This window comes from Felis catus, chromosome A2 (genome assembly GCF_018350175.1).
Source record: "Felis catus isolate Fca126 chromosome A2, F.catus_Fca126_mat1.0, whole genome shotgun sequence".
Lineage (NCBI taxonomy): Eukaryota > Metazoa > Chordata > Mammalia > Carnivora > Felidae > Felis > Felis catus.
In genome coordinates, this window is record NC_058369.1 from 9,437,463 (window position 1) to 9,464,717 (window position 27,255).

General features: G+C 55.8%; 1 protein-coding gene across 14 annotated transcripts in view; it reads right to left on the reverse strand.

Moving 5' to 3' along the window:
* The window catches only part of CACNA1A (calcium voltage-gated channel subunit alpha1 A), a 282,973-nt gene that overhangs the window by 68,675 nt on the left and 187,043 nt on the right, over positions 1–27,255 (reverse strand). For 9 of the 14 annotated variants that reach the window (XM_045046613.1, XM_045046579.1, XM_045046581.1 and 6 more), the window contains 12 exons: positions 26,122–26,237; positions 24,991–25,047; positions 23,797–23,892; positions 16,447–16,656; positions 12,160–12,272; positions 11,099–11,211; positions 10,829–10,960; positions 10,460–10,532; positions 7,847–7,964; positions 7,616–7,683; positions 5,511–5,617; positions 2,839–3,654 (listed from right to left, as the gene is read on the reverse strand). In XM_045046613.1, the coding sequence (XP_044902548.1) occupies positions 2,839–3,654; positions 5,511–5,617; positions 7,616–7,683; positions 7,847–7,964; positions 10,460–10,532; positions 10,829–10,960; positions 11,099–11,211; positions 12,160–12,272; positions 16,447–16,656; positions 23,797–23,892; positions 24,991–25,047; positions 26,122–26,237 (2,019 nt within the window). The remainder of the gene's footprint in view (positions 1–2,838; positions 3,655–5,510; positions 5,618–7,615; positions 7,684–7,846; positions 7,965–10,459; positions 10,533–10,828; positions 10,961–11,098; positions 11,212–12,159; positions 12,273–16,446; positions 16,657–23,796; positions 23,893–24,990; positions 25,048–26,121; positions 26,238–27,255) is intronic. The other 5 variants (XM_045046590.1, XM_045046609.1, XM_023246121.2 and 2 more) reach the window with 2 other exon arrangements.

Consider the following 27,255-nt stretch of genomic DNA (forward strand, 5'->3'; position numbering starts at 1 on the left):
CAAACGAGTAATGCCTCTCCTGGCCAGGACATCTGACGTGCCCATTAATAAGGGAGTAGCAGACTGGGTGCTTTGGTGGGGGGCAGCGGGGATGGGGAGGTACTTTCTGAGAGCAGGGGAAGCAGGGGCCATCTGTGGGATTCGGGAAAGCTGGGTTCTTATCCCACTGCTGCTATTAGCTTGCGGTGCCCGGGGAAAATCCCTTCCCCTCTCTGGGCCTCAGTTTCCCCATCTGTGAAAGGAAGGAGCTGGGGTGGTCACTCTAAAGGCTATGGATGCAAAGATGTTTTTTATACCTGCTGATGAGAAAATCCTAATGGTGTGATACTGATAACAGCAATAGCCATCCAGCTGACCGGACGGCTCAGTCAGTTGAGCAACTGACTCTTGGTTTCGGCTCAGGTCATGATCTCACGGTTCATGGGATCAAGCCCCACATCCTGCTCGGGATTCTCAGTCTCCCTCTCTCTCTGCACCTCCCCTGCTCAGTCTCTGCCCCTCAAAAATAAGTCAACATTAAAAAAAACAAAAAACAAACAAACAAAAAAAACCCCCAGGCGCCTGGTGGCTCAGGTCATGATCCGGCGGTGAGGAGTTCGAGCCCCGCGTCGGGGCCCCTTCATGACTTTCTTTCTTTCTTTTTTTTTTTTTTTAAAGCAGGTTCCAGGCCTAGCTCACGACCCTGAGATCACGACCTGAGCTGAGATCAAAAACTGGACACCCGGGGCGCCTAGGTGGCACAGTCGGTTAAGCGTCCGACTTCAGCCAGGTCACGATCTCGCGGTCCGTGAGTTCGAGCCCCGAGTCAGGCTCTGGGCTGATGGCTCGGAGCCTGGAGCCTGTTTCCGATTCTGTGTCTCCCTCTCTCTCTGCCCCTCCCCCGTTCATGCTCTGTCTCTCTCTGTCCCAAAAATAAATAAAAACGTTGAAAAAAAAAAAAAAAAAAAAAAAAAACACTGGACACCCGACTGACTGAGCCATCCAGGCGTGCCCCCTCCACCCCGCTTCACGACTTTCTAACGTCCCTGACACGGCCGAAAAATCTGCTCGTGATGACCTGCGTCTTTAGTTTCAACGTGACTCCGTTCTGCGTATCGGCGTATCTCGTATGCGTGAAATACACACCCCATCTCCCCAGAATGCGGCTACTGGACGCACTGAAGGAACGCCAGACCCGATCGCATATGGAACTTCACCAAGGGGCGTTCTCCACTTGGGAAAATCTCAACACCGGTGGCCACTCCCTCGTGTCACCTGAACGGCCCACAGCACCCGGAGGCAGCCAGCATTTCCAGCTGTCGCATTCCTGGGGACTCTGCACGCAGGGCCTTGCGTCACTTAACTTTGCCCTCTGGACTCTTCTGGACTCAAAGTGTGGTCCTTGGACCAGCATCAGTCTCCCCTGGGAGCTCCTTAGAAAGGCAGAATCTCAGGCTGCACCTGAGACCCAAGGAATTAGAATCTGTAGCTTAAGAAGATCCCTGGGGATTCGCGCACACATTCAATTTTGGTTAAGTGCTGGCCTAGTGCCTATGTCATATAGCAGAGCCACTTAAACACATCATTAAAAAATCAATATGATGCCCTCGTGGTGATAGAAAAGAAAACTAACGGGACATCAATGAATATAAGAACGATGTCTGTTTCAACATCGTTGGGCTCCTATATATAGAATCACCACAGGACCGGAAGGAGTGTTCCAAAGTACCAAGAACACGAGGATGCTGTTTCCCACTGGGCAGGGCTCTGGCCTGGAACAGGCCTCCAGAAGCCTGAACCCCGCTCTCCTTTCAATTCCGAGGGCCCAGTGTGGCTTTTCAGATGGCTAAAAAAGATGGCTGCCTCATTAACAGCTAAAAACGGTCTGCGTGTACCGAGTGCTTAAGGTGTCGGCTGCTCTTCCGGGTTTTTTCCATGAGTGATCTCTTAATTCCAGCAACGACCCAAGTGGACCCCCACGTCTCCATTTTACAGATGGAGGAAACGGAGGCCCAGAGACGTGAAGTCCCGGCGCCAGGTCACACAGCAACTACATGGAACAGCGCCAAGAATTCTCGGGGGGGCGGCGTGGAGGGGGGGGGGGCGCGGGGAATTTCTCATAGATGTTCCCAGAGACATGGCACCAGGGCGAAATGGTGGGCCTGCAGCCTCTGGCCGCGCCACCTACTGCACGTGTGACCTTGGGCAAGGCGCTCCACCCCTGGGTTTCCAATCTGTGACACTGGGATCCATCTGCCGAGGGGGGTGGGGGTGGGGCGCAGGGCTGGGGGACGGGGCGCAGGGCAGGGGGCGGGGCGCAGGGCTGGGGGGCGGGGTGCAAGGCTTGGGGGCGGGGCGCAGGGCAGGGGGCGGAGGGCTGGGGGGCGGGGCGGAGGGCTGGGTGCAAAGCTTGGGGGCGGGGCGCAGGGCTTGGGGGCGGGGCGGCGGGCAGGGCGCAAGGCTTGGGGGCGGGGCGCAGGGCAGGGGGCGGGGTGCAGGGCTGGGGGGCGGGGTGCAGGGCTTGGGGGCGGGGCGCAGGGCTTGGGGGCGGGGCGCAGGGCAGGGGGCGGGGTGCAGGGCTGGGGGACGGGGCGCAGGGCTTGGGGGCGGGGCGCAGGGCTTGGGGGCGGGGCGGCGGGCTGGGGGCGGGGTGCAAGGCTTGGGGGCGGGGCGGCGGGCAGGGCGGAGGGCTGGGGGCGGGGTGCAAGGCTTGGGGGCGGGGCGCAGGGCAGGGGGGCGGGGCGGACGGCGGGGGGAGAGGTGGGGAGGACGGAGACGCTCCACCAGAGGAACGGGCCACACGGCCGGCGTCGTTACTACCGCTGCCACCAACCCAGACCAGGGGTCACACCCACTTACTTCCTCCTCCGGTGGCGGCGCTCTCGGTCCTCCCTGCGCGCTGCGTCCGCCTCGTAGGAGGCCGGGGGGCCGTGCCGGTGCCGCCTCCTCCGCTCGCCGCCCTCGGGCCCGTCGCCCTCGCCGCCCTCGCCGCCCCGGGCCGGCCGGCTGCCCTCGCGGTGCCGGGACCTCCGCTCCGCCTTGTCCTCCGCGCCCTCCTCGCCCGGCCGGCGGTGGGCCCGGTGCCGGCGCGGCTCGCCGTCGGCCCCCGTGCGGGGCGAGCCGCTGCGGCTCTCCCTGCTGCCCCCCTGCCGGTGGGCGTGCCTCCGGTGGGGGTCCCCGGCCTTGGCCCGCTCGGCCTCGCCCTCCCAGAAGCCCGGCTGCTCCAGGCCGCCCTCCCGCGCGTGGTGGTCCGACTCGCGGCCGTAAGGCCCCTCCCGGCTCAGCTCGGCCTCCTGGCTGCCGGCCCAGGGCCTGCGGGGGTCCAGGCCCATGGAGCCGCTGGGGTCCCGGGCCCGGTCGTGGTAGCGGGCCTGTTTCCTGAGGAAGTCCTCGGCTCGCTGCTGGCCGAGGCGCTGGTCCACGGTGGGCTCGGCCGCCCGGCTCTTGTTGGTGTTGTTGTTGCGGTTCTCCTGGGGGTCGACCACCAGCGGCCGGTCCAGGTGGGTCTTCATGTCCGGCCGCAGATGCCGGGCGTACGAGGCCTTCCAGCGCTCGTCCGGGTCCATCTCGCTGTACAGCGCCTCCCGGCTGGCCAGCAAGTTCTGCTTCCGCATCTCGCTGGTGCGCTGCTCCCACACCGACTTGGTGGGTTTCTGGTTCCTCTGCTGCTCCTTCCTGCGAGGGGGGGGTGGGGGTGGGGGTTAGAGCGCTGGGCCACGTGGCCTGCTCAGGCCCCTCGGCGGACGTCTCGGCCCGGGGGACCTCTCCACCGGGGAGGGTATTTCCGCCCAACCAGGTGGCTCGGCCTGTGCCGAACACTCAAGCTGGCTGGGCATCCTGGCCTAGCCAGGGCCTTGGCCCAGGTGGGCGTCTCCATCCAGCAGGTGTCCCTGGGTGTGGCTGATGGGGGGGGGTCTCAGCCCGGGTGGGTGTTCCCGCTGTCCTCTCCACGCTTCCTCAAATTGTAGCACGTGACCCCCTGGGGGATGTAGCCTTGATGGTCAAAGTATCTTAACCTCCGGGATAAGCCATCACAGTGGACGTTGGCCTGGAGCAGATTCTGGAATCGTCCACATGATCTTTTAATTCTGGGTCATGGAGGGTCTGGGTGGTCCCAGGGGGAGCCAGGGTGGGCACTGGGGAGTCTTGGGCAGTGCCTATTTCCCCAACGGTGCCTATTTCCCCACAGGGCCGGTGCTGGCCAGCCTGCAGCCCAGTCTGGGGTATACAGACTTCTCTAGGGTTTTTGCGGGCATTGATAGTTTTTTGTGTTTTTTTTTTTTTTTTTACATTTATTTATTTTTGAGAGACAGAGACAGAGCACAAGTGGGAGAGGGGCAGAGAGAGAGAGGGAGACCCAGAATCCGAGGCAGGCTCCAGGCTCTGAGCCGTCAGCAAAGAGCCCAACATGGGGCTTGAACTCAAGAACCGTGAGATCGTGACCTGAGCTGAAGTCGGACGCTCAACCGACTGAGCCACCCAGGCGCCTCCATTGATAGTTTTATACAGACCACCACCTTCCATAGACTGCACACCTCAACTCGCTTGCCTGATTATGTGTTTTCCTGGGCTCTCCCTTCACAGCCACCTCCCCTCCTTCCACTGTGGCAAAGAAAGCCCCCTCCCCACCGTCACATCACGCACTGTCCCTCGGTGTGCAACGTCCCTGGGACATCCAACACAGGCAGAATGTGGGTTGGCTCAACGAATCTCCCTTTAATCAAGATACCTGAACTCTCACCACCTCACCACCTCTGATTCACCAGGTAACTCTGTCCACTCTACCTTTCATGATGTGTCTAGAACTCAGCTACATCCATCACCACGGCCACCACCCCACTGCAGTCCCACGATCTCTTTTGTATGGACCAATGAATGTAGCCTCCAACCTGGTCCCCTGACTCCCACCCTTGTTCCCTACAGCCTGTTCCCTTGACAGCTGCCAGAGGGGGCCCATGAGCACCCGAGTCAGGTCTTGCCCCTCCTGTGCTCCAGAGCCCTCCACGGCCCACCCATGACCCTGCATGATCTGCTTATCACCTCTCTGCCTTCACTTCCTCCCACTCTCCTCCCTCCCTCCCTCTACTTCGGTCACAGTGGCCTCCTTCATGTTCCCTAAACACACTAGGCACATGCCTGCCCCAGGACCTTTGTATATACTGTTCCTGCTGCCTGCTATGATCTTCCCTAAGATCCCCCTGCCTGGCTCCTCCCTCACCTCCTTCTGGTCTTATCTCCTTCTCAGCCAGGTCTTCCACGGCAACTTGATTTAAAGTCCCAACTCTCTCCACCCCTGGCTCCCCCTACGCCCCTTAACCCCCTATTAATACCATATCCCCAGTTGCTAGAACAATACTTGGCACGTAAGAGGCGCTTATTAACTATCTGTTGAGTACAACTGGGCGATAGAGCAGAAGCACCTCTTCCTAAAGCTCACCCCTGTCAGGGACTGGTCCTTGCCCCCAAATTGTTGACTGGGAGGGTGTAGACGTGAGGACCCTGGACAGCATTCTGGAGTTCGGGGCACTTACACAGCTATGGACATGTTGGCGGCTGACAGGGGACTCACTTCTGCCACCTCCTTGGCTTTCTGCAGGGCCAGCTTCTGGTTGGCTGCCTCTTCTTCTTCTTGTTCATCCTGAAAGACACACGGGGTCCCTGTTCACAAAACATGAACCAGGTCTTGAGGCCTCACTGCTGACCCTACTGCCACCAAAGGGCAACATGGGAAAATATTTACAAGCAGGTGTGGCCTGGGTATCGACCCCGCCCCCCCCCCCCCCCCCGGCCCCCGAAAATCCCCGGGCTGGGCCCCGTGGAATCTGCATTTTCAACAAGCTCCTGGGCGAGTATCAAACACGCTCGGGCTTAAGCAACAGTACACGTGGGTCAGAGCACAAGTTCTGGACCCACGTGGATTCAAATCCCAGCTCCTTCGCTCGCTGTTAACGTCGCCTCTGGGTGCCTCGCTATCCTCACCTAAAATTTCCATTCTCCCCGGCTCTCCCACCCGAGCACTTCTCACCCCCTGAGAAACTGATTTCGTGTCTGTCTCTCCCTCCCGAATGTCAGCCCCGCGAGGGCAGGGATTTCTGCCTTTTTGTTCACTGCCATATCCTTGGCTCTTAGACCAGGCTCTGCTCACGGGAGGTGCTCAAGAAACGCTTTTGAAAGACACAGTCTGTAAAAGGGGGGCTCAGAGAACTTGATTCCGGGGGTTTCTGAGAAGATTCAGTAAGACCAACACATCGGGGGCTTAGCGGGGTACCTGCCTCATGAAATGCTCAAGAAATACCTGCAGGATAAATGAAGGAAACAAGTTGGTCTGCAGGAGAATGTCCCTACTAAATACATGATCTTGCCTTTCTCTCTCCCCTTCTCCCATGCTCCCCCCGGCGCACCCTCTCCCCCGTGACAGCCCCTGAGGACGGGCTCTTGGAACTCGGATGAGCATACGGTTGGATTAGCCCCTGGAGCCAGCCAGCTCCATGGTGACCAGGCTCGTGGCCGTGTGCTTGGGGCAGCAGAGCCTTCCGTTTCTCCCCCCCACCCCACCCCGCCAGTCAGAGCGGGGCTCGGGAAACTCTCTCTCCCCCCTGCCAGGGCCAGCAGATGGAGGGTTTGGCAACGTCCGCTCAGTTCGGTTCAGTTCCACGAACGTGTCCTGAACACCTCAAAGCACTAGAGATGGGACCATGAAGAGGAGGGAAGCCCCAGGCCGGGCCCTCCTGGGCTCACAGGAAGACTCTGCACATGTTCTCTTCATGTGATGGGGCTGTTTCCCAACACCCTCCTCTGAAATTGCAGAAAAGGTGCCAGCTTCCTTTGTGCAGTGCGCAACCTGTACAACCATTCCCAGCAGCCCTGCTTGTGGGCTCTCCCAAGGGTGTGAGCTGTGTTCCTGAAAGCAGTGTTGCCTCCTCTGTGCCCAGCTGAGACGCATCCGAGTTCCAGGGAGTCCAAGGCTGCTCTAAGAGGCATCTGACACGAAGTTTTGCTGCCTTTATTGGGCACTTACTGTAGAGCAAGAACTGTGTCGAGTACCTGACGTGCACAGTGTGCTACTGTGAATAGTAGCTGCTATTATCATACCATCTGGGGCCAGTGACTTTGCCTTTCTGAGCCTCAGTTTCCCCTTCTGCAAAAGGGAGAGAACAGCGATGCCCGGCACCGGGAGCATCTAATTCTTTACTGATGTCACTTGGGGGCGACGTCCGGCCAGCTCCCAAGCTCATGGGGCCACGAGGTGAGCCTCAGGCCCCTGTGTGGGTTTTCCCACCTGTCCCATCCCTTCAGGTCTGGGGTGGTGACAGTGCCTGCTGGCCTGGGGGCTGCGCCATTCCTTGGAGAGGTCCCTTGACGCTCCCCGCTCTCTATAAATGGGCCCTCGGGTGGAGCCTGCCATCTGTTTCCTGTGGCAGCCCCGCAGCCTTACGCCCCCCCACCTTCTTTGCTGTGGAATCCTCTTGATCAGCGACAGACTGTTTCAGGGGAGGGGGCTCCTTCTCCCGGGGAACAGAGCCTCCAGGGCAAAAGCTCGGACCCTGTCTCCACCCCCACGCCCAGCACAGTGCTGATCGGCCACAAGCAGGCGGTAACTTTGCCCGAGGGAGAAGCATTCTCCCACCAACTCCACCTTGGTGAGCTCCTGGGCGTTGGCCAAATTATCCACCGCGATGGCTAAGAACACGTTCAGGAGGGTGTCTGCAGGCGCCGGAGTCAGGGAAAGCACCACCACTCGGACCCCGGGTACCCGGGCCTCGAGGACCCTCCTTGGCCGCCCGGCTGCTCCGCCGGCCCCGCCCCCGCCGGCCCCGCCCCGCCCCCGCCGGCCCCGCCCCCGCCGGCCCCGCCCCGCGGAGGATACAGTTCCCGAAGAGCGTCAGCACGATGAAGTAGATGGAGAAGACCATGCCGCCCTGCACGCCCCCCTGAGACTTGATACCGTCATACATGACCTCGTTCCAGTCTTCGCCCGTCAGGATCTGAAAGGGGACGGAGAAACACACAGCCAACCCCTCTCAGCCACGGGCCCCGCGGAGACGCCTTGGCTGCGGAGCTGGCGCCTGCCTGCGGTGGCTCTTGGGGCGTGGGAGGGGCCACCCCTGCCCTGAGGGGCTCTCGGCCTGGCTTCCAGGGAAAGGTGCCTCAGGGGGAGTCACGGCTCGTTCCGTAACTCTGTCCTGCCTCGTGTGACCAGGGGATTCACTACAGACGGAGCTGTGCCCCCCTAAATTCATAGCTTGAAGCTCTAAGATGTATATTTTTTAATGTTTGTTTTTGAGAGCGAAAGAGAGAGAAAGACAGAACGTGAGCAGGAGAGGGGCAGAGAGAGAGGGAGACACAGAATCCGAAGCGGGCTCCAGGCTCTGAGCTGTCAGCACAGAGCCGGATGCGGGGCTCGAACTCACAGACCGTGAGATCACCACCTGAGCCGAACTCCCCAACTGTGAGATCAGGACCCGAGCGGAAGTCGGACACTTAGCCGACTGAGCCACCCAGGTGCCCCGGTCCGTTTAAGATCTAAACGCTCATGTGACGGTATTTGGGGATGGGGGGTAATCAGGGTTAGATGAGGTCATGATGATGGGCCTCTCATCATGGGAACTGGGGCCTTTATAAGAAGAGACACCAGAGAACTTGTTCTGTCTCTCCCCATCTCCATGCCATGTGAGGACACGGTGGGAAGGTGGCCATTTGTAAACCAGGAAGAGAGTCCTAACCAGGAACCAACCCCGCGGGCACCTTGCTCATGGACTTCCAGCCTCCAGATATACGAGAAATAAATTTCTGGTGCTTAAGCCGCATATTCACGGTCCTTCTGGCCTGCTGTGCCTGGGGGCAGGGCGGGTGCCAGTGACGGGAGAATGTGTCAGGCACAGGGGGGCAGGTGCTGGCAAACACAAGTCTCCCTGATGCATAGGGGATGGACTGAGGGGACAGGCGTGCGTCACCCACACGCTCACTAAAAAAAAAAAAAAAAAAATCCAACTTCCCTCCTCTGTAATATTTCCACAAGGATAAACTAAATGTGAATCAACTCCAAAAATGTCAACCCGTTAATGTGGGTTTTTCAGCCTCGGCCCTGCCTGCTGACATTTGGGGACCGGGTCATTCTCTGTTAAGGGGCCGTCCTGGGCACTGTGGGGTATCGAGCAGCAGCCCTGCCCTCTACCCACCAGGTGCCTGTAGCTCCCCCAGGGCTGTGACAACCAACCACGGTTCTAGAACTTCCAAGTGTCCTTGGGGGACAGACCCCCCCCCCCTTGACAAGAACCCCTGTGCTCAAGACCCACCATCAACAATCTTCACGGCTAGTTTCCCTTTCTAACCCCCTGTCCAGGGGTTCTCTTTTAGAAACTGCCCTCCCCGGGGAAGGAGAAAGTGAAGTCACATTTTCCATAGATTCCCTGTCTCCCCCACCCCACAAAGAGACAGAACCCACCGGGCTCTGGTGGTCCCAGCCAGGTCAGTCCCCAACCTCAGGGCATGTGCCCACACAGATGCAGCAGTTGGTTTGGGGAGAGCGCCCAGGGTCTCTCTGCCTTGGAATGTGGGATCAGGGGCATCTCCTAATCCAGGGAGAATGGGTGTGGTAACCATGCCTATTTTCTGTATTCTGATGCTGTGACTTGGCGGGGGTGGGGGGTTTGTTGACCCTGGAGGGGGTCAGGGCCAGCTAATTCCTAGAGATAATGGCCAACTTGCCCATGGTGTGCACTTTTCTTTTTTTTTTAATTTTTTTTTTTTAACGTTTATTTATTTTTTGAGACAGAGAGAGACAGAGCATGAACGGGGGAGGGGCAGAGAGAGAGGGAGACACAGAATCGGAAGCAGGCTCCAGGCTCTGGGCCATCAGCCCAGAGCCCGACGCGGGGCTCGAACCCACGGACCGCGAGATCATGACCTGAGCCGAAGTCGGACACTCAACCGACTGAGCCACCCAGGCGCCCCTACACTTTTCAAATGCAAACCAACCACCTCCTCTATGGGGCTCTCACACTCGGGGCCCACAGTCCCCTGATCTTTCTCATCAGCTAACCCGAGATGGCCCCCACGCCCAGAGCCCCGCTGAAATCATTCCAGCCAGCCACTTCTAAAACTGCTTACTCTGCCTCGCGGGATCCTTCCTGCAGAAACCACAATAAAGGCTCGTGCTCATGTTCCCCCTTCTCTGCCTCCTGACCTCCCCCTCGTGGCCCTGCGTGGCCCGCCGTGGACTTCCTCTCTTGGGATCTCCAAGTACAACAGACTGCCTTTCCAACGGCATTTACCCACCATTGTTGATTGAGGGTGCGATCTCACGGAGATCTGCTGGCCTCACCGTGCCTGAATAATTCTAAAACCTGTATTTTAAAACAGCGGGACAAGGCAAAGAGGAGGAAGAGCAATTCGAGGAACCCCCCTCCTAGGCTGAATGGTTGCTTTAGTCTCTGGCACTAAGAGGTATCCGCCCACGGGGGCCAGGTGAAGACCGTACCTGAAACACTGTCATTATTGCTGCTGGAAAGGTGTCGAAATTGGTAGGAGGAGTCCCTTCATCGAAGTTAAACCTGCAGGGAGGACACAGGCATTTCACGCTGGCCCTGCCCTGGGTGCTCTGAGGGCTTACTTAGCTCAGCATCCTGTCTCCAGGGCAACATCTCCAGCATCTCTGTTCCCCAGAAGGACACCCTGACTGGTACCCAGGACCCCGCCCACCCGGGTGAATACACTGGGCGCCCGGAGCCACGAGGGGGGCGGTCTGCGGGATGGAGGCGAGCCTGGGTCTCTGGACGCACCAGACCCGCTTCTGTCCCCACACGGGACCCCGGGGAAGCGGAAGTCAGGGGGTCTGCTGAGCGCTTACTGGCCGCCGAAGAGTTGCATTCCCAAAAGGGCGAAGACCACGATGAACAGGAAAAGGAGGAACAACAGGCTGATGATGGATTTCATGGAGTTGAGAAGAGAGACGACCAGGTTCCTGAGTGATGCCCAGTACCTGCCAGCAGAGCCCGGGTCGGGGAGGGGCGGTCAGGCCGGTCAGCTGAGCCCGCCCGTCCCCACAAGCTGGAGGCGGCCCCACCCCGGTCCCCATCCCCGCCCCTGCTGGGATGCCGGGGGAGCTCCAGAGACTTACTTTGTGACTTTGAAAATACGCAATAACCTGAGGGCTCGTAACACGCTGATTCCAAAGGATGTGCCGGGTTTTATGACGGCCCAGATGACCTCGAAGATGCTCCCGATGATAACCTGGAGGAGAGAACCTGGTCTCGCGTCCGGGGCCCTGGAAACCGTGCCCTGGCCCCGGACCTTGCGGAAACCCAACCGAGATGCCCCCACACGGAAGCAGGGTGAGGGTCTCCACCCCGAGAAGCCTCGAGGGGCCCCTGGGTACTGCAGTAACCATTTCCTTGCGTTTTTTCAGAAATCGAAGTGAAACCCACAGAACGTCGAAGTGACCACCGGAAGCACACAACCCGGCGGCATTTCGCGCACTCACAATGTTGTGTCAGCGTCACCTCTAGGCAGTTCTGAGACATTTTCATCGCTCCCCCAAGAGACCCTGTCTCCCCATGAGCAGCCACTCCCCATTCCTTCCTCCTCCCCACAACCACCAACCTGCTTCCGGTCTCTATGGATATGCCTATTCTGGACCTTTCACAGAAATGGAATTATGCAGTATGTGACCTTTTGGGTCTGGCTTCTTTCACTGAGCATAACGGGTTTTGAGGTCCTTGCCCCTTTAAAGTTCTCAAGCATCATCCTTCACCGACATACAGTCGTCCAGTTTTTATCCTTTTGATCTGATGTGGGCGGAGCGGAATCCTGCCTGCTCTACGGGCTGACTTTTGTCAATGTCTGCGGCTGGTCGCCTCTCCTTGCTGTGGAGAATTCTGTTACGTGGCCGTGCCCCAGTTTATTTCTCTATTTTGCTGCCACGCGACATCGGGTCCTTTGGTTTGGAACTTTTATAAACGAAAGAGGGCCTGAACGGTTCCCTCCCACTGGCAGTGGCTAAAAGTTTGGGAACCTCTGTGTCCTCACCGGTATCTGGGATTGCCTGCTCATTCCTTCCGCATCTGGCTGCGTCCCTCACGTCCAGACGTGACCCTACTGTTCCCTTTCTGATGTGCCCAGGCACCAGCCGTTCTCGGCCAGAGCCGGAGAGGTGAACTTCCTACCAACGAGAGTACTTACCCCACAGTCAAAGCAGTTGAAGGAAGAGTGGAAGTAAGGCCGCGTCCCAAGCCCGTACATTTTTATAAACATTTCGGACATAAAGAGTCCTAAGAAAATGAATTCTGCATAGTCTGGAAGGGAGAGGAGGGAGAATGGAAAGGAAGTTAGGTTTGTGGAGTGCGTGGCGGGGGCGGGGGGGGGGTTCCAGGCGGCTCTGACTTTCCTGTTAATAACAGCCCCATCCATCTGGCCTGGCAGGCAGGGAGAGAGGAGGGTCGTTGGTGGCCTTGGCTAAAGATTATGCAAGTTTCCTTTCCACGGGCCTCAGTTTCTCCTCTGTTAAAGTGAGGAACAACAACTGTCCCCCACCCTCCAACCCACCAACCCCTGGCCGATCTTAAAAAGGAGTGGGGAAAGTTCCATGGCTCTCCACCACGCACTTTTTTGCTCTGGTTCAACGATAACAGCTGGGCACAGGTCCTTGCCAAGGACTCAGGTTTTGTGCTGGCTGGTGGGTTCCTGTGTGCTTAGTATGTTTTATTTTTTTATTAAAAAAAATTTTTTTTTATTTTTTTTTTTCAACGTTTATTTATTTTTGGGACAGAGAGAGACAGAGCATGAACGGGGGAGGGGCAGAGAGAGAGGGAGACATAGAATCGGAAACAGGCTCCAGGCTCTGAGCCATCAGCCCAGAGCCCGACGCGGGGCTCGAACTCACGGACCGCGAGATCGTGACCTGGCTGAAGTCGGACGCTTAACCGACTGAGCCACCCAGGTGCCCCATATTTAAAATTTTTTTTAACGTTTTATTCATTCTTGAGACAGAGAGAGACAGAGCATGAACGGGGGAGGGGCAGAGAGAGAGGGAGACACAGAATCTGAAACAGGCTCCAGACTCCAAGCTGTCAGCACAGAGCCCAACGCGGGGCTCGAACTCACGGACCGCGAGATCATGACCTGAGCCGAAGTCGGATGCTCAACCGAATGAGCCACCCAGGCGCCCCAGTACGTTTTAAAACTAATGAACGAACGAACGAACGAACTGCCCGACTAACAAAATAACAATGAGCCCAGGATGCCATAATCTAAGAGTTATGATAAGTCCACTTTTACACGCCTGAGCTCGAAAGGAGAAACAAATAGAAATCATAATGGTGTCCTTTTAGTAACCTTTGTGTCAGGGGCTTAGTTGGAGACTCAGGGGCAACCAATCTAAGATACGGCCCTTCTCCCAACTTGGAAAACCTATCTGATGCCCCCCGGTAGAATCCTGTCTTGTTGATGTCTAAAAGTCTTGGACAAGATAAAGCACTTTTGTTCTTTGGTAAGAAAGCATGATAGTCCAAACGCCCTGGGGAGAGGTAACATATGGGAATTTGTTTGCACCAGCAGAGAAATGGCTAATTTCAAGACCTTTTCCGAGAGAGCTTTCTTGGTGGGGTAAGGAGGGTTTCTGAGAGGAAGAAAACAGAAAGGAAGACAAAGGACCCAAACTTCCAAGAGTTTCAGTTTTGGTCACATAGTTAATTCTGTTTGAAGGCCACGGGTGTTGGGGCGCCGGGGTTGCTCAATCGGTTAAGTGTCTGACTCTCGATTTTGGCTCAGGTCACGATCTCACGATCCGTGGGTCCGAGTCCCGCGTTGGGCTCTGCGCGGGCAGTGCAGACACTGCTTGGGATTCTCTTGTCCTCTCTCTCTGCCCCTCCCCGCATCAAAATTAAATAAACATTAAAAAAAAAAAAAAAAGAAAGTCAAGGGTGTTTCTTTTATCATTCTTTTAAGAGGTGGTTTGAACCGTCAAGGTCCTTCACACTCATTCCTGACCGAATCTTCTTCCCCTTAGTGTTTTGGATGCCAGGGAGCTCCTAGTGTCTGAGGGAAACCAGGGTCTCTGGGATCGTCAGGCCAAAATATCAGCGAGGGACATCTGGCTGTAACTTCTGGTGCATTCCGAGAACCACCAGAAACAACTTTGGGAAACCTGCTCCCTAGTTACCATGGCAACCTGGTTGCTGGCAATGCACAAGACCTGAGAGAATTGTCTGTAGCCCTGGAGGGTCAGGAAGAACTTTCAGGGCCCAATAAACCCAATTTCCAGATGAGAAATCTGAGACGCCGAGAAACGACCACACCTCACGGATTCTAAGACACACGCTTTTGTTCAGTTTGACATCTGGGAAATTGGGGTGTATCTTTAAATCGACATGTCCTCGTTTAAGATAGTAGCCCTGCTTTCTTTCTTTGTGGCAAATAAAATAAAAAGGGTGCTTTATAAACGAAGACGCTTTCCGCTGACGGCTGGCTGTCGGTAGTGACCTGTCCGGGGTCACACGATGAGTTAGGAGCAGAGCGGGCACTGAGAACCCAGGTCATCTGGTGACCAGGGCAGGGATCTGTCGTTAGTCACAGTTTGGATTCTGGGTTCAAATCCTGGCTTTGTCACTTACTAGCTGTGTGTTCCTGGGCAAGTTACTTAACCTCTCTGTGTCTCCTTTTCCTCAAACGGGGATAACTAGAGGACCTTTACAGACACAGAAGCCCAGGACAGGGAGTCCCAACTCTCTGTTCCTGAACCAGGACAGACAGAGCAAAGTGATTAGTGTGGAGAATATGGGAGATTAAAAATAGACTACCAGAGGAGATTAAAACAAGAAGTAAAGAGTCCTCATTTGTAAGACTCCACGGGGACCAAATGCAATTACGAGGGTTGGAACTAGGTCAGGGCTCTCAGAAGGAGAGCTGGCCCCTGGGGAGTGTCCTGAGGGGTCAACCAATGTGACGGAGAACAAGGGTTACAAGGAAGTAATGACCTGGACCAGGCTCCTAGGCCCCTCTAGGCTGAAGACTCGACTGTCTCCAGTGGCTGTCTGGGTCAACCCCGAACCGGGCCAGACGGGGCAAGAAGCTACGAACCTAAGTCAGGCCAGTAGATGCAGGCGGAGGGCAGCCAGCAGGCAAACGGTGTTGGGAAATCCTCACTCGGGGCCCACAGGCCAGAGCCAGGGTATGCGCTTGCCTTCCCCACCGCCAGACGCTACTCTTATTGATTTCTCAGAGACCTTTATTTTTTAAATCGCGGTCAGAGGTCTCCCCACCTCTCACTGTTTCTCCTCGCCCCCTCCTGGCCATCAGTTCTGATACTATCCCATGCTAACTCCTGGAATCTGGAATAGGCCCAGAAAGGCAAGGCCTTAGGGGTCCTGGTAGCCATTGAAGGAGCCAGATGTTCTCATAGTTGCTGGGGCAGATCTTCTAGGAATGAATCCCGGATATAAGGAGGTCATAAAGGGCTAGAGAGGAAAGTGGCGGGGGGGGGGGTGGGGGGGGGGAAGAAGAAGGTTTGAAAGAAGAGGGGAGAAGCAGGGAGTGTCAGAAGCGAGCAGAGAAAATGGGGACAACATAAGGGCCACTCTTTGCCCCTAAAGCATCCCCCTCTCTCAACCACAAATCACTCATTTTAACATCCCCAGAGATATTACCTGTTAATTGCATGTGTGTTTCTGTCTCCATCTGGCTGTCCTGTGGTCTCTACCCCTTTCTGTCTCTCTTCCAATGCCCCCCTTCACCAGCACCCTTATGCCTCTGTTTTAAATTTTTTTTTTTCAACGTTTTTATTTATTTTTGGGACAGAGAGAGACAGAGCATGAACGGGGGAGGGGCAGAGAGAGAGGGAGACACAGAGTCGGAAACAGGCTCCAGGCTCTGAGCCGTCAGCACAGAGCCCGACGCGGGGCTCGAACTCACGGATCGCGAGATCGTGACCTGGCTGAAGTCGGACGCTTAACCGACTGCGCCACCCAGGCGCCCCTTATGCCTCTCTTTTAAAAAGGATCACAGGGGCACCGGGGTGGCTCAGTCAGTTAAATATCCGACTTCGGCTCAGGTCACGATCTTGCGGTTTGTGAGTTCGAGCCCCGCAGTGGGCTCTGCGCTGACAGCTGGGAGCCCGGAGCCCGCTTGGGATTCCTGTGTCTCCCTCTCTCTGCCCCTCCCCTGCTCGTTCTCTCTCTCTCCCTCTCCGTCTCTCTCTCTCAAAGAATAAATAAACATTAAACAATTCAAAAAAAGTATCACAGAAGTATTTGGTGGCCTCAATTCCAGCTTCCAGCCCCTCAGGCCCAAAGACTCATTGAAGTGCCAGCTGCAAACACGTCCACATCAAAGGGCAGACTCAACAAGGGCTAAGGAAGGAACACGCGGCGACACAAGTGGGAAAGGGTGTGAGGTTGGGAGCGGGAGTGGGCAGGGGCGGGGCCGGGAGGAAGGGAGCTGGCGTGCGCAGGGGCGGGGCCGGGCGGTACTCACAGAGGAAGTCGGAGAGCCACTCGGGCTGGTTGTAGTGAACAATAGCGACACACAGAGTGTTGAGGGCTACCAGACTGAGCACAGTCCAGTAGAAGGCCTGAGTTTTGACCATGCGGCGGATGTAGAAACGCATCCTCCTCTCCTTTTTGTGAAAAAAGGTCGAGTTCTCCAGCTTGGCACTTTTAATGCTGGCTCGGGCGAAGGGAGACCCTGCCGAGGAGAGGACGGAGAAGGTCAGGGCGTTCCTGTGGAGGAAATTAACCGCCGCGCGGCCCCGGCACAGAATCCGGCCAGGGGATCCATCAGCCTCCCGGGCGAGCCGTCCAGCCCCCCGGGGGGAATCCACCATGACCCAGGGACGTAGCGTTCCAGAGCTGGAGCTTACAGGAAGGCAAAGATCATAGTATCGCAAACGACCAACGAGAGCTCTGGATGACACGGGGAGACAGATGGCTCTCCACTGATGATGCCAACCTCCTGCGTCTCCCTCTCCTGCTGCATCTGATGGCTCTGGGGGTCATGCCACGGTGGGGGAATGAGGAAGGAGCTTCTGCTCAGGACCCTCGCTGCAGGGAGAACTCCTGGAAAGCCTCCAGGAAGAGGTGTGGCTAGGACATTTAGTTTCCGTGGACACTTCACCTTAGACATGAGCAGCAAAGAATCTGCCTGCATACGCTTTTACTTGTGGAGCATCTACTGTGTGCCAGGCTCTACTCCAGGTGTTTAGGACACTCTAGGTAGCAGAGCCCTGCCTTCCTGGGACTAATCTCCATTTGGGGAGAGAGAGAGCAAATATGGTTAAAAAAAAAAAAAAGTAATAGTGTGATGGAAGGTGCAATGTACTTTGGCAAAAAGAAAAAGGACAGTAGTGTAAGGGGCTGGGGAGCCTCAGGAGGGACCATGGGGCAGGCTGCCATATTTAAGCCAAGCGGTCAAGGTGAAGGCGTTGGTTTAAGCCCCCTTAGTATTTGTGGGCAGAGGAGACAGTAAGTGCAAAGGTCCTGAGGCAGAAATATGCCTGCCTGACCTATCTGGGGAATGGCATAAGGAAACCAGTATGGCTGGAGTGGAGAAGATGAGGGGGAGACAAGGAGGAGCTGAGGGCAGGGTGGGGACCCTGCGGAAGGAGCAGGGCTTTGCGGGGCCGTGGGGAGAACTGACTCAGCTGCTCACAAGCGCCCTCTAGCTGCTGCAGGGGGGGGAACAGTCTGGAAGGCCAGGGCAAGAAGAGGGAGGAGGTGACTGCATTGGTCCAGCCAGGAATAATGACGGCTGGACTCCGCGGTGGCTGGGAGGGCAGAAGAGTGGGCAGACTGGGGATGTGTTACTTCAGGGACATTTCAACGCCCGCTGCCAGTCGAGTGTGGGTGTGAGAGAGACAGAGGAACCAAGGTCTTTGGCCTGAGCCCCTGGAGGGACCGAGATGCCACGCACTGAGAGCGGACAGGTTTAGGGGAAGGTTCGCAACTCCTAAATGATCTCTTCTTGAACACCTTCAAGGGCATTCGTTTGTTGGCTGACTGTTCTTTGGCTCATTCATTCTTTCCCCTGTTCACCAGCTCGTTCATCGATTCATGCGCTCATTGGTTGACTTGTCCATTCACTCATTCGTCCACCCAGCAGGTGCATCAGCAGCATCCCACCAGCATGGGACGCGGCAAACGTCTCCCAGGGCGCCACTCCCTTCCCACGCACAAAATTTTCAACACACATGCCCGCTCGGCGGCAGCTGGCCAGCCCTGGTGGCGGGACCCTCTCGCCCTCATGTCCGTCGCCTGCCTGACCTCACAGCCGTTGAGAACCCCAGCGGGGCTCCTCACGGCCCCTTCTCAGTTGGGGCATTTCTGGTAGCTCCCAAAGATGTGGGATCCGCAGGCGTCCATAGGGCATGACAAAGAGTTGAGACTTTTGAAGGTCTCAGGTCAGGTTGGGACGTTCCGTGGGGAGGAGGAGGGAGAGCTCAGTCACAGTGGGCGGGAGGCTCCCCACCCCCCACTCCTGCTGGAGCCCCACCGAAAACCCGTTCCATTGCCAACCAGCAGGTGACCTTGGCCAAGACACCTCGCATCTTGGGGCCTCAGTGCCTCCGTTCGTAAACCGGGACAACCACACTGCCCACTCACAGGGCTGCTGGGAGAATACGCCTTAGCCCCATGCTGGCCACCATGGCCATCATAATCTTCTACTAGAACCCCCAGTGCTCCAGTGAAGACCGAGTTCATGTGCCAATTTATCGAGCAAGTCTTTCCTGATCACTGGCCCGGAGACATATCCCACAAGCACAGCACCCACTGGGAAGGAAAAGGGAAGTGCATGTTAACTGAACACCTACTATGTGCCAGGTCCCTGCTAGCTGCGTATTGTCACCTGGATTGTATCTCACACTCACTTGGACCCACGCTCCCCTTCTCTATACATTCTTGTCTCTAGTTTTTCTCTGTGGTCTGGAATGGCAACTGCAGACAATTCTTAGATTTTACAAATATTTTCATAAGACAGGGCACCTGGATGGCTCCGTCGGTTAAGCGTCCGACTTCAGCTCAGGTCACGATCCCACGGTTCGTGGGTTCGAGCCCTCCGTGGGGCTCTGTGCTGATGGCTCAGAGCCTGAAGTCTGCTTGGGATTCTGTGTCTCCCTCTCTCTCTGCCTCCCCCACCCCACTTGCACTCTCTCTCTCTAAAATAAATAAATATTAAAAAATTTAATAAGAGATTTTATGGAACCCAACAGATCCAAAACATTATCATTTCAACACGGCATCAGTATAGAAATACGTCCAAGAGACGTTTCACACTCTTTTTCTTGGGCTAAGACTTCTAAATCTGATGTGTTAGAAGAATGAAGCACCTCTTTGCTCACACTGGCTCTGCCCAAGGGATCAAGAGCCACAGGTGACCAGTAGCGGTCTGGAATGTCCTGCCGTGAGGACAGAAGCCTGTCACCACCAAGGCTTCAGATGGGGACTTGGGGCACTTTGCGTGCCCCTGAAATCACCCGTAAGTTGAAACGGGTCCTGCCCAAGCTGCGGGTTGAACTGTGCCCCTCAGAGAGACGTGTTCCAGTCCTAACCCCTGGGATCTGCGAACGTGACCTTACTTGGAAGTGAAGGGTCTCCGTGGATGTAACCAAGTGAAGATGTGGCCCAACCCGATCAGGGTGGGTCCTAAATCCGGTGACTGGTGTCCTTATCAGAGGAGAAGAGCCACACAGGTGCACAAGGAGAAAAGCGTGTGGCAACAGAGGCCGGAGTCTGGTGATGCACACAGACGCCGGGGATCGCCAAGGATTGCTTCGAGCTGCCCAGTTTTGACACTATGTTACGCGGCCCTGGCAGACGGATACAGCCCGCGCAGAGCTTCCGATCAAAAGTCATCTAAAAGGAATGTGATTTTCCTGAAGAGCTGGTTGTGATGGCAGCTTCCATTCACGGCTCACCTTTTCCTATAAACGACTCGAATTCCAGAGGTGTCCTTTGGGGTACTGGCTGGAGCGGGGGCCCCTTCCTGTGCGTTTCTGAGCCATCAGGCAAAGGGGCTGGAGTTTGGTGGGTGTGCCCCGGGGCAAACCTGGTCCGGGGACACCGAGCCCCTGGCCTACGTTTCGGACCCGTCTGGAGAGCTGAACGTCGCCTGCTCTGTTAACAGAAAGGGCACGGGACAGCCGTGGCTCTTAGTCCGACCGCTTCCTAGTCTGGTTTCCTGTCCTTCCCCTTATCCCACACCAGCCTGGAAACTGCATGTTTATCCCACACCAGCCTGGAACTGCATTCTCCAAGGAGCAAGGTCTCTTACGTCGGCCACCAATTCACGAGCAGGGTCTCCCACGGGCAAACCATCTGCGAGTCTCTCTCGTGGCTTCTTGGCTGGCCCCCCTGTTATGTACTGACCTGGATCCCCCAGATTCATATGCCGGAGTCTTATCCCCTAGTACCTCGGAATGTGAGCCTATTTGGAGCTAGGTTCTTTAACGAGCGAATTATAACGCAAACTCAGGTCCTGTAGGTGGGCCCTAATCCGATACTGACTGGGGTCCTTGTAAGAAGAGATCGGGAAAGACCGTGTGAAGACACAGGGAGGGGTCTACCAGCCTGGTCTACAGCCTTGGAGGGAGGCCTCAGAAGCAGCCAACCCTGACGGACGCCTTGAGCTAGGAACTCCAGTCTCCAGAACTCCAGTCTCCCGTCTTCTGCTGTTAAGCCCCCCAAGCCTATGCTATTTTATTATGGCAGTCGTCGCAAATGGATGCTCTCTCCCCATTCCACAGAAAGCCCAGCTTAGAAACAAACCCCTCCCAGGGCGCCTGGGTGGCTCAGTCGCTCGCGCGGTGGACTTCAGCTCAGGTCACGATGTCACGGCTCGTGGGTTCGAGCCCCGCGTCGGGCTCTGTGCTGGCGGCTCAGGGCCTGGAGTCTGCTTTGGATTCTGGGTCTCCTTCTCTCCCTGCCTCTCCCGTGCTCACGCTCTGTCTCTCTCTCTCTCTCTCTTTCAAAAATTAAATGAACATTAAAAACATTCTTTTCAAAAACCAAAACCAAAAAACAAAACAACAAACGCCTCCTTCGTGAAGCTTTCTCTCTCTGCTTTCCACCAAATTCTTCCCAGCCTGTACAGCTATCAGAGTCCTCATGATCAGTCTCTTGTTGCTTTTTTTAAAAATCTTTTTTACCCACTTGCTTACGTACTGAATTAATTTTTTAAAAGAGAGCGAGAGCACAGGGTGGGGAGGGGCAGAGGGACAGAGAGAGAGACAGAGAGAGAATCCCAAGCAGGCTCCACACTGTCCGCACAGAGACCAACTCGGGGCTCAGTCTCACGACCATGAGATCGTGACCTGAGCCGAGATCGAGAGTCAGACGCTCAACTGATTGAGCCACCCAGGCGCCCCCAGTCTGTGTTGCTTTTAAGTAACTTCAACCGCAGTTAATTACTTTTCTGGTTTCAAAAGAAATGCCCGTCACTAATTTGTACGTTTTAGAAAACTGTTGTGTAGAAAGTGAAAGAAAATCCCTCACACTTTTAAGTACCTCTCATACTTAATATCGTTCTTGCAATGGGATCATACATTTTATATGATGCCGTGCCGTTTGCTTTTTCCACTGAGAAATCGCTTTCAAACATCTTTCCATGCGAGCAGCAGCCATGTTCTTTTTCCTGGCTGCGTAATAGTCCATCGTACGTAAATACTGCAATTTCTTCAGTCGTCTCCCCATTTCTGGGCACGCGGGTTGTCTCTGGTTTTTACTGTAGTTTCTTGTGTGTGTTTTCACTGAAAAGATTTTAAGTAATCTCTCTACCCAACACGGGGCTCCAACTCACCACCCCTAGATCAAGAGTTGCACGCTCTACCGACGGAGCCAGCCGGGCTCTTTTGAACACCAGAGACAGCGCTGTTGAGAAGAGGCATCGATCTTTTGCACACGTGGAAGAACTATTTTTGAAGCAGAAATGCCGGGTCAAAGACTAGAAACATCTACAGTTAAATAATACCCAACCACACGGTGGAAACCGTGCCAACCAAACTCCTACCCTCAGCACGCGACAATGCCCATTTCCCCACATCCTTGCCAACATCGGGTAGTATCACTTTTCCATCTTTTCTAGGATGACTGATGAAAAATAACCTCTCCATCAGTGGGGAGCAGGTACCCAATCTTATCCACAGAGGCGATCCTGACTTGAGTATGCCAATCTTTTGGTGTGTGAGCCAGACGTAACAGATCAAACACACAGAGCCCTGTTGGGAGTGCTCCCGTTCTTGAACTTGCTGTGGGAGGAGGGACACAGATGCACCCACAAGTCGAAATAGGTCTAGCTCAGCATTACAAGGCAAAAGGGGGTTGTGGCTAGAACTTAAAAATGCAAATTGAAATGAGCTTGAAGGTATCATTACAGACCTACTTAGCTGGGAAAGGGAATTAAATGGGCAATACGCAGTGGCTGGGGAGGGGGGGATCCGTTGAACGTATGAGTGCTTGGCGGGTTTATACATGGGTTCGGTGTTTCTGAAACCCAGAAGGGCTCTGTGAATAATGAGTTGAAAAGCTGTTGATATCTTTGATCCTGTAATTATCCCCAAGGAAACACGCCCAAAGGGTGGGGGCAGTAATTGAACATAAATGCTCGCGGTGGTGCTCCTCTGGAGGGGCAAAACACTGGAAACTCCAACACCATAGGACAGAGCCACGGCTAAGCAAACAACTACGGGGGCGCCACCCTCCGGGAGGATGGGACTGCAGTGGAAATGATGTCAAAACCCAGCGCACAAGGTCAAAAACCAGGAGGGGAGCGAAAACAGCAGCGTATGGAATAGTCGGTGCCCGTGGGTCAGAACCACGTGTATATATTAAATTCCCTTCTCCCCTTCCTTCCCCCCCTCCCTCCCTTTAAAGGCTTTCTCCCCGCAAGGTCATGTGTTACTTCCCCTGCCTGGATGCTCTCCCACTTTCATTCCTGGAATGTTTAAAAACCCACTTCAGGGCGCCTGGGTGGCTCAGTCGGTTGAGCATCTGACTCAGGTTGGTTTGGGCTCAGGTTCGTGAGTTTGAGTCCCACATCGGGCTCTGTGCCGGCAGCATGGGGCCTGCTTGGGATTCTCTCTCTCTCCCTCTCTCTCTCTCTAAGAAAAAAATTTTTTGTTCAAAATATCATCTAGTCTCTCCGGAGAAGGTCGGAAGCAACACGGTCTCCATCAGGAGGGGCGCGCAGGGAAAGAGCAAATGTGCCCTCCTCCCCAGGCTCTGCCCTTGGCAAGAACCAACAGCAACAGACCGAGCACAGCCTTCCGCCTGGCTCTCTCTGCTTTCACGGCCACGGCCAACTCCTATACTCATCCTGCAGTCCTCAGCTTCAACGTCGCCTCCTCCGAGAAGCCTTCCCTGACCACCCCCCATTCTTCCAGAGCACGCCAAACCCGGGGCGTCTTCTCAGCAGTGCCACGATCACGACAGGCTTATTTCGGGAACTACCTGTTTAACCTCTGCGTCCTGCCCTGGACCGCAAGGCCCACGCGGGTCGGGATTTGGTTTCCCATCCTATTCACAGCCGGCCCTTCGTAAGAGCAGCCCCCTCCGTGAGTACTGACGAATCGTGATATCATTACTGGGAGCTTATGCTGTGCCGGGCGCCCTTCTGAATGCTTACTGTGGATTATTTAGTTTAAGCTCCACGGACCGTATCAGGAGAGAGGCGCCGCTGTTATTCCCATAATCGCGTCACCTCCTCCAGGAGACAAAGGTGGCAAGGGGCAGAGGAGGGATCCAAGTGCAGGCCTGGAGGGTCCCGGGCCTTCAGCGCGCATCTCTGACGCCATCGGTGACAACCGAGCGCCAGGGTGCAGCTCGACAGACTCACCCACGGAGGCGATGTCGGCCAGCTGGTCCTCGGCCTCCTCGGGGTTGAGCAGGTCGGTCTTGCTTTTCTTTATGGTGGCTCTCCGCAGAGCTCCAACAATGGAAACATGGCAAGAGAAAAAGACGTTACCCTTTTGGACACCGGAACCACACCTCGGCGCCCCTGCGTCCTCGGCCCCAGGTCTTGTTCTGCCAGGGACGCTCTGCGGGGTGTTGGGTTTAACCCTCACGGCAATCCGGTTTGGTGGGAGGGAAGAGTATGCCCATTTTGCAGGCGGGGAGACCGAGGCTGGGGGGGGAGGGGTTACATGACTTTGCCCAAGGGGTCAAGACGAGAACCACGTCCTGTTCAGTCTGACTTTAGAGACTGAGGTCTGGGCTCTCAGTTGTCATTGCCCCTGGGGGATGCGTGGGTCCGGATATACAGTGACCCCTAATGAAGGCAGCCCACCCTTGACCTTTAGTACGCTTGCCAGGCCGGCCGGGACTGCGGATCCCTTTGCTCAGTATTTAGGTTCCGCTCCTCCCCCACGGGCTCTCCAGGGGACAGTGAGTTCAGGCACACGCTTCCAACAAAATGATTTAGACACCCCCGTGGGTCACCTCTTCCCCTCCCCCGCAAACAGTAAAATCCATTTGGTAACTCTCCGAGATAAACCCTAGCTCCTTTACTTCCTGCTCTCGCCTGGTATTTTCGATCCAAAGCCCTTGCTCTGTCTCACCAAATTTCCAACCGTGAGACCACGGTCCTGAACAGTAAGCCGGATTCTTGGCTATTTATTTATTCAGCAAACACAGATGGTGAGTCATGACCTTGAGTCAGGTAGGCGTTGTACTTGCAAGCATTAACGTAATCTTCATAAACTATCCGATGAGGTAGGTATTATTATCATAATGCCCATTTCACGGATGCGGAAAACTGAGGCACGGGGTTAAAGCAGAAAGGGCAGGCCAGAACACGAAAAACCTGCGCCGACGTCCTGAAATTCCCGAAAGCCGCAGATTCCCGCCATTCCCTGTATCCTCCTGGTCCTGACCTGGTCTTGTGTTTGTGCTTGGTGTCACCTGGGCTCTGAACGTCCATCCCCTGGAGGCCCCTGAGAACCAAACAGCCTGTTCCCCCAGCACTGGCTGCTCCGGTCTCCCCCCGGGAGCCACCCCCCCCCACCCCCTGAGCCAGGTTCAGAGCAGTTACCATCAAAGGGATGCCTCTGCTCCCCGTCGGTTTCATCCTCGGCGAGGATCACCTCTTCTGCGGAGGAAGAGCACAGAGTTAAGCTCCAGCGTCTACGGGGCTCTCCTGGGACGCGTTCCCTCGGACCAGGAAGGGCTAGGGTCTGCCCGGCCACCTTCGCTCTCCTCTTGCTGATCGCGGCAGCTCAACCAGCCAGCAGCGTGCTGCTCGGTTCTTCCTGCCTCGCAGCCCACGTCAGCAAGAGCAGGAGAGCGAGCACCACCTCCACGTCCCTCAATATGAGACCCAGCTTCCTCATAAGGCCTTGCCTGATTCGGCCCCCGCCACCTCCCTGCCTTCCTTTCCTCCCCATCTGCCCTGCGTGCCGCTGCTCCAGCCACACTGGCTTCTTTGCTATGACTCAACGCTGCCCCTACCCCAGGACCTTCGCACCCGCTATCCCCTCTGCCCGGAACACCCTTCGCTAGACATCCACACGGCTTCCTTCGGGTCTGCTCGGACACCACCTCTTCGGAGAGATCCTCTCTGACCAGCCCACCTCCTCCAAGTCTTTTCTACTTCCTAAGCTGCGTTATTTTTCTCCTCGGCACTGGGAGCACCCCGCGTTGTCCGTACTTGTTTCTTTTCTGTCTCCCTCACTAGAACGTCGGAGCCCCATCTTTTGTTCTGTCACATCCTCAGAGCCTAGAGTGGCGCCTGACACAGAGTGGGTGCTCCATAAGCATTGGGAATGGCTGAGCCAATAAACACGTGCCTGCTGCGTGGACTACCTCACTGCACACTACACTCCACAGCCCTGGAAGGTAGGCGTGAGCGTGTCTCCATTGAACCACCCAAGAAACCGAGGCACAGGGAAGGGAGGTACGCTGCTAGGAGGCGGCAGGGCTGGGACGTAAACTAAAGTTGACGGGAACAGAGGAGGCGATGTCCTATCCTGGCTTCACCCCGGAAGTCCCGCTGCCGTAGCCCAGATTCCGGCCTCTGGGAAGTGGGGCTCCTTGGTCAGGGGCCCTCTTTGCTCCCCCCCCCCAGGCCCTCCCCTCACCCACCTTCAAGCCGCGTGCATGACTCCGTGCGCGCTCCGGAGCCTGGGGATTTCGGTTCCCAGGCCCCAGGATGAATGGGCCTCACCTGCTTTTGAGATCCACTCCATGTACCCGTTGAGCTCCCGTTCGATCTGCTGCTGCCTCCTCAGTTTCAGAAAGGCCCGCCGGTTCTCCACCCGCTCCCTTTCTTTGGCAAACTCCCTGCAGAAGCAGGAAAGAGCAGGGTCTGGCCGTTGTAAACGTTTTAGGGACTGTGTGTGTGTGTGTGTGTGTGTGTGTGTGTGCGCGCACGCGCGTATTTAGGGGTTCGAAAACCCCAGGAGGGCAGTGGACTTTAACACGAGGAATCAGGTCTTCTGGGAGAGCACCACAGGGATGGGGGTGTTTCTGCCAGCTTCCCACATTATCCAACAGCTGCACCCCAGCTAGAGGAAACAAGTCAAACCGAAGGCTGAACACGCCCTTCTCATTCTCTGCACTCCCGGGTGAAGAAGCCCTCTTTTAGGTCAGGCCAAGGAGACATAAGCTGATTTCCTGCCACAGCCTCCTTTCCCTCATATGTGCCCTCCCCCCCCTTCCCCTTCCCCTCTCTCCTCTTCGTGTTTGGAACATGCGGTGGCTCTCTTGTGAGTGTGAGGCAGCCACTTTCAGACCATGAGGCATCCACGAGACCGAAAGCCTCTGCCTGGTAAGGACGTCAGAGCAGAAAACCAGAAGGAACTGGGGTCCCTGATGGCACCGTGGAGCCACTATGCCGCTCCCCAGACTTCTTGTGATGAGAAAAAGAAAATCTATTTATGATTAAGCCAAAAAACCCCACAAAACACCCAATACCCGATCTTGGGGGTACGGGACAATATGCGTCATGGAAATGCATGCTTGACTGTATATTGAGATTTTGCATTTGGAAGACAGGAAGGGGAGAACCCAATCTACTGTTTTTTTTTTTTAATGTTAATTATAGAAAGTAACGCTCTATAGGATTTTCTTGTGTGATGGGCTGTGTGCTGGGAAAGACTTCTGAATGAGAGGTCTGCATTGGAAAGAAGCTCCCTTTTCCTGGGTGGAGGTTGCTCAATGCCAGGGGTGCAGGGTTGTGAGTCGGAGCTGCACCGGATTTCAGCCCCCTTGAGTCCTTCTGCTGGGTGCTCTCAGCAGTGCACAGCCTGTGCATCTGTACCTGACTTGCTAATAACTTCTGGCTAACCCAAGACAAGGG